The sequence below is a fragment of the Homarus americanus genome, unplaced genomic scaffold, assembly GCF_018991925.1.
Source record: "Homarus americanus isolate GMGI-L3 unplaced genomic scaffold, GMGI_Hamer_2.0 scaffold4896, whole genome shotgun sequence".
Classification (NCBI taxonomy): Eukaryota; Metazoa; Arthropoda; class Malacostraca; order Decapoda; family Nephropidae; genus Homarus; species Homarus americanus.
Window position 1 is genome coordinate 7,423,193 of NW_024749657.1, and position 7,148 is coordinate 7,430,340.

Below are 7,148 nucleotides of genomic sequence, written 5' to 3' on the forward strand. Positions count from 1 at the left end.
AGCACTTCAGAGAGGATGCTATAAAATTTTTAATATATATCATAAAAGGTGATATAAATACGCACTTATATATGCGCAGTCCGGGGGGAGGTAAAACGCTCAGGGGAGCCAATCAGCTATTTGTACCTAAAGACGAGGGGCGTGGCTTACGGGCCAGGGTAGCATAGAAATACTATAACATGCGATTCAATTTAGTTTTCATTAGTAAAAGATGTCTGTTCATTTCTGTGTTGTCCCACGTTTAGCAAATCTGTATCTCCTCTTCTCTCTGTCCATCTCTTTCCTCATATACACCTGTCTTAGCAAAAAAGTTAACAAAAACATATGGAACTTTTATTTCAAGGTAATTATTTTCATCTTCGTCTTAAAGTGTGCCTCACTAAACGCCGCGCTGTTCACAAGTCTTCTTCTTATTTAACTTAACTACACTAAGTACGAACAATAGCCTGAAATAATTATATTCAGATTGAGAAACTTTATTCAGAAAGATCATTACACGTACAGGTACATATAGTTAGGTATACAGTATCAATAAATTGGGTGTTTGTGTGGTAACCTAGATAGGAACAGAAATACATACATAGGATGTTCAATATAGCCTTGAACCTCAAATATGCGACTAACCACATATTTTTACAATGTATTCACGACTGAAATGTTATAACAACATCTAATCAACGGAATAACGTCGTGGTTCTTAGAAGCACTTGCGGTGGACAATGCCGGGGCCGGACTCGTCGAACTCCTCCTTGGTGATCCACATGGACTGGAAGGTGGACAGAGAGGCCAGGATGGAGCCACCGATCCAGACGGAGTACTTACGCTCGGGAGGAGCAATGATCTTGATCTTAATGGTGGAGGGAGCCAGAGCAGTGATTTCCTTCTGCATGCGGTCAGCAATACCAGGGTACATGGTGGTACCTCCAGAAGTGACAGTGTTCGCGAACAGGTCCTTCCTGATATCAATGTCGCACCTCATGATGGAGTTGTAGACGGTCTCGTGGATACCAACAGATTCCATACCCAGGAAGGAAGGCTGGAAGAGAGCCTCGGGGCAACGGAAACGTTCGTTGCCGATGGTGATGACCTGACCGTCGGGAAGCTCGTAGGACTTCTCTACGGAAGAAGAGGCAGCAGCAACACTCATCTCGTTCTCGAAGTCGAGAGCAACATAACAAAGTTTCTCCTTGATGTCACGAACGATTTCTCGCTCAGCCGTGGTGGTGAAGGAATAACCACGCTCAGTCATGATCTTTGTAAGGTAGGAAGTCAAGTCACGGCCAGCCAGGTCAAGACGAAGGATAGCGTGGGGGAGACAATAACCTTCGTAGATGGGGACGGTGTGGGTGACACCGTCACCAGTATCGAGCACGATACCAGTGGTACGACCAGAGGCGTACAGGGACAGCACGGCCTGGATGGCCACGTACATGGCTGGGGTGTTGAAGGTCTCGAACATGATCTGGGTCATCTTCTCACGGTTAGCCTTGGGGTTGAGGGGAGCCTCAGTGAGGAGGACAGGGGACTCCTCAGGGGCAACACGCAGTTCGTTGTAGAAGGAGTGATGCCAGATCTTCTCCATGTCGTCCCAGTTGGTGATGATGCCGTGCTCGATGGGGTACTTGAGAGTCAGGATACCTCTCTTGCTCTGGGCCTCGTCACCGACGTAGGCGTCCTTCTGACCCATACCGACCATCACACCCTGGTGACGAGGACGGCCGACGATGGAGGGGAATACGGCGCGGGGAGCGTCGTCGCCGGCGAAGCCAGCCTTGACCATGCCGGAGCCATTGTCCACAACCAGGGGACTCACGTCTTCGTCACACATGATGGAGTGGTGCTAGATCTGGAATTATATAGAGGTTATGATAAGGGTTATGTTAGAGAGATTAGATTTGGATTATTTGAATATGTTTCCTTAATAAAGTAATAAATTGTGATTTCGCTACAGTTTCCCACTTCATAGATTTTGAAATTTCAAAGTACTGTACCACGTCTTGAAGGTTTGTCTCTTATGTTAACTTCAGATCATGCTATGCTAATTGATGCTTTTGATTTTTTAGCGTTCATGTATACAGATTTCATATACTGAGTCTGATGACGGAGACATTGTGGCACAGGGCTGGCAGTCCGTTGGTCGGGCGTTGGAATCCCCATTGAGAAAATACTGTAGTGTCTCTGATTAATATCCGGTTTCTTCCATAATTAGTAAAAAAAATAGCCTCGCATATATCTAGGGAAGAGTAGAGATATATATATAACCTGTCCCAACTTTTGTGTACATGTAACGTCAGGTCCACGTGGCTAGTTAACACCTTGGACGTACTAGTAATGTCGATTGAATATTCAGCAGATCACACGGTCAGGTGAAACCTTTACCTCAAGTGGCTCATTACTGAGTACAGAGTTATTTTTAACAGCATAATAACATTACAGTAATACCCAGTGACGAGTCTGCCAGGTCTAAGTTTAGAAGGATCACACCTACTCAAGGTGATGCCAGGAGGATTTGCACCTGGGCTCAGTAACCATATACAGTATGAGAAGCCAGGTTTGGCAACTCTACCAGCACGACTTCATCGCCAGGTAGGTAGTAGAAACGAAAAATAGAAGTTTAATTTTATCCTCTATTCTCATAATACTTTGAAGGCTCTGGTTCAGCAAAGTGATGTATGATTTAAAATTACATTCATATATAACTCGTAATGAAATCGTATATCCTCAAATTACAGTATCTCTTTTTTTCGAGTAAATAAAAACATTTAACGTATACAAAGAAGACACACTCCATAAAAAAAAAAAACAGAATCGCAGTTGATTCCAAACAGAAATTCACTCGTGTATTGACATTAATATCTGTAATAGGTAGAAACATTTTAAAACATTACACTAAGATTTTTCCTTCAAAACATTAAAAAAAAAAACACTTATTCCTTAATGGAGGCGTTTCATCGTCCCAGAGAAGTGTTCTGTACTTCCAAACATCAATGTCTGAAAAGTTGAACATAAGTTACCACCAGAGAAATCCACGTACACTGTCCTCAACGTATCCTGAGCCTGAAGTACACTGAGAGGTGTATGTGCTTGGATGCATTTATATACCATCCCATACTCCCGCTTACTAACTGTCATTTTTTAGTTACAGTTGTTTTGGGTGGATGGTAAGACAGTGCCTCCTCTATTCTGGTATGATAGCAGCTTTTGCCATACGGTAAATCGCTACTTAAATTTGTAATATCATTCGGAGAGACTAAATCTAGAAGCTATATCTATAACTGTGTTTATAGGTCACGTGTACCTATATTAGTGAATTAGTTTTTATTAATTTAGTTTTAGACAATTCTGATGCTGAGGAATATATGTTTAATAACCACAGAGTAAAGCTTTTACCTGTCCTACGTCATTTAACTTTTATAGTGATTCACATTTTATTTTATGTGTACCGCTATAGCACAGTGTTATGCCTCACTTGGTGGAGTCATTCCTCGGGGGTTATTTTTGATTCGGGTATTAAGTACAGTTAAGACTTACCATCATATGAGAGTTTTAGAATAATAATGACTTTCTTTCGATATGAACAGATATACGGTAAACAGGTACTTAGGTATCAGGTACAAATACAGTAATTACCATGTTGCCACAATACCACACAGATGGCGACTTAACCTATAGGTACTTACACAGCATGACTATACTTAAAACCCACATAATCTTAATTAATCTTACATACAGACGGTTTTATTAATTTACCAATTCTTTCTGCGTTCATTTTCATATACGTTCGTTCATTCACCAGTTTCTGACACCAAGAGCATACGGTTATATCTGGCTGTGTATTAGGCAGATTCTAGCAGTAGTTTTTTTTTTTTAAACATTATGATCTGCCAGCTGGTGTTCGGTGATGGTAATGTTGGCTGTTGTAATATAGTGATCAGTGTAGTTTATGTTCTATCTTCGTCTCACCTTCATAACCTCATTTGGTCCTGTGACTCATTCATCGACGGAGATAATCAGTGTGACGTTAGCTCAGTGTTGTGTAAATTACGTGAAGGATTTGTTCTGTAATTTTTGGGTAGAGATGTTGATTGTGTTTTAGAGAACATCTGGGATACCATAGTTTCTTATTATATTTGTACACACACACACACACACACACACACACACACACACACACACACACACAGGTAACAACACCACGATAACTCACCTGGATGTTAATAATGACGTCACCAGGTGGTTCTTTCCAAAATATTAGTCATTGATACAGTTCACCTGATGATTAGGCCCCAGCTTACTTCTAAATTACTTTAACCTTATTCTATCTAACTTAACCTAACCTAACCTGACCATGTACCTGTTTCCATCACCCTCGTTGCCAATATACTTAAAGTTCATTACTCTTTCCATCTAGATTTTGTCCGCTTTCTACTTACCATTATTAAGATTGATATTATTAATTCCTATTATTTGATAACACTATATAATTAATCTTTCAACTACTGAGGAAACTTCTATATCTTTAACACCTACAATAGAATCATAATCAGGTTTAGGACTTCTTAGTATGAATATAATCTTTAATCTATATACAAGATCTATATTTAGCAGTGTTAGCAACTATATAGAAGTCTTAAAATATTCACGGGAGTATAAAGTTAGAGTCGTTTTGTTATTATCTGTTGACTGGCAGAGGAACGAGGAGAGCAGACTAGGAACCTTTCGCAGGACTCAATGAGGAAACTCTCGCTCTTGAGTTAACTTTAGCTTCGGATGTTTCGGATGTTCCCCTTGGAAGATCTATTTCAATCTCTGTGCTTCTTGCTTGTCGTTTTCCTCCTTCCTTTTCATATCTTCGTTTCCGACCTCACATCCCGACTAATCTTGTTACACAGATGGTCTAAAGACGTACAGTGATGCATTGACGTCATGATATGTGCGATGTGCGTGAATTTTGTGTTTGGGGGGAAAAAACTTTGTTATGAACGCCAGGTGATGTTCCCCACTAAATTAGGAGAGAGAGGAGAAGGGAAAGGGAGCACCGGTATAGCTTATGTCATATGCATTTCAGATATTATTTAAATCTATTATTATTTTTCATTGGATGTTAAGTTACAAGTGAGTTCAGAGTCTCCTTCGTTTTGGTTCCTGTCACATGTGCACGTGTTTATGGTGTCACCTTATACAGTATTCACGTTGGTGGAGTAAATCAACCTTAAAGTTCCCCCCCTTATCAAGAACGTCGTCAACCTGCCAGACTCTCACACACTCCACACTCCAGTATATCAACCATCCTGACTCGTTTACATCCTTTATATCAAAGATTCTTTCGTTAATTCTTATTCCTCGAAGATTTTCCCTTACTTCATTGACTTACGATAATCTTCTACTATTCGATTCAAGCCATTCCATAAATCTTCCTAAATATCGTCATCACTTTAATTTACTCTTAATTCTTACTATTATTCCAATTTATTTTTTACATTTTGCCTTATTTTTTTTTACTTTCCTAATTCTTGCTACTCTAATTTATTTCAGAATTATTACTGTTACTCAAATTCGCCTTCTAATTTTTATCCTTTCTCTAATCTGTTTCCTAATTCTTGCCCTTAGTCCAGTCTGTGTCATAATTCTTGCCCTTACTCCAGTTTGTGTCATAATTTTTGCCCTTACTCCAACCTGTGTCATAATTCTTGCCCTTACTCCAACCTGTGTCATAATTCTTGCCCTTACTCCAACCTGTGTCATAATTCTTGTCCTTACTCCAACCTGTGTCATAATTCTTGCCCTTACTCCAACCTGTGTCATAATTTTTGCCCTTACTCCAACCTGTGTCATAATTCTTGCCCTTACTCCAACCTGTGTCATAATTTTTGCCCTTACTCCAACCTGTGTCATAATTCTTGCCCTTACTCCAACCTGTGTCATAATTTTTGCCCTTTCTTCACTTCGTTTTATAATTCTCCCATGACTCTAATCCATTTTTTTTTTTTGGTTCTTTTCCTTTTAATTCCTCCTCCCAGAATAAACACCGTTCATTCGCTACTAAACTCGAGTGTCTGCTGCACCTACCACTATATCCTCTCTGTGTTTCCATCTAGTTATAAAGTCGTGTCGTGTTGTGGTTTTCTTAGACTCTCTTTATCTACTTTTACCGATCAAGACTGGTACTCACTCACTCACTTACTTACTTACTCACTCACACACTCACTCACTCACTCACTCACTTGCTCACTCACTCACACACTCACTCACTCATTATATAACCCGTTATTATCTCTCATTTTGGTCCACTTTCTCTCAGACCTTTATAGTTATTTGGTCTCTATCTGCGTGTGTCTCTACAGTAATTGTTTCTATCTCTATAATCTGTCTTTTCTTTTCTTTTTTCGATCCGGTAAAACCCATATCGTTGTTGGGGCTATTCTCTATATCTTTACGTTCTCAGTTGTACGGTAATGTCCTACTTACCTATATGGTGGTAGTGCTTCGTTCCTTTCTATCATGTTTGTGGATTCTCAGAGTATTTAATTTGCCATGTGTAGTATCATTGTAAAGTTCATTATGATAATGATTCAATAGGTGACTTTTTTTTTCTACACGTGTCAAAGAAAAATGTTATCCTACTCGTCAAGTTCTATTATATGTAAAGGGTGCAAGTCGGTTCTTTTTGTCTTCTCTAAATCACGTGATTAAAATTGTAACTCTCCCACCGCGAAGGAAATGAATTGCGATACTGATCTCCATGATAAACCAATAGAGTATGATAACGTCTGTTTCTTTTGGACTACAACTTTTTTAGCTATATACTGGATATCTTACTAGCTGGATTACCCATGGTTGTCCAGGTTTGCTTTAAGTAGTGCGGTTAACCAGAATAGGTGCACCCAGTATAAAATAATTTTATAATGCGACAAATAATAATAATGGCACCCCTCCTTAACCACTTCTCTCGTTCATCAATGTATCATTTCTATAATTATCTGTTTTCATTTGCCTCAAAATTAATAATATTATTGCTGTTAATTTGTGTCTTCGTTTCTAACTTCTTTATTTGTGTTACTCTTGATCTAGCTTATTGATCTTAGGGATTCAGATTTTGTTCATCATCCTACGACAATTGTTCTATTGAGAATTGGAATCTATATGCA

At 39.3% G+C, this 7,148-nt stretch overlaps 1 protein-coding gene across 1 annotated transcript; it reads right to left on the reverse strand.

Annotated features, from left to right (window-relative positions):
- Positions 1 to 460: 460 nt before the first annotated feature.
- LOC121853557 (actin, muscle-like) lies at positions 461 to 3,031 on the reverse strand. The gene is made up of 2 exons (XM_042347771.1): positions 3,015 to 3,031; positions 461 to 1,846 (listed from the first exon to the last, which is right to left on the reverse strand). The coding sequence occupies exon 2, from the start codon at positions 1,826 to 1,828 to the stop codon at positions 698 to 700; it is 1,131 nt and encodes a 376-aa protein (XP_042203705.1). The 5' UTR covers positions 1,829 to 1,846; positions 3,015 to 3,031; the 3' UTR covers positions 461 to 697.
- Positions 3,032 to 7,148: the final 4,117 nt, after the last annotated feature.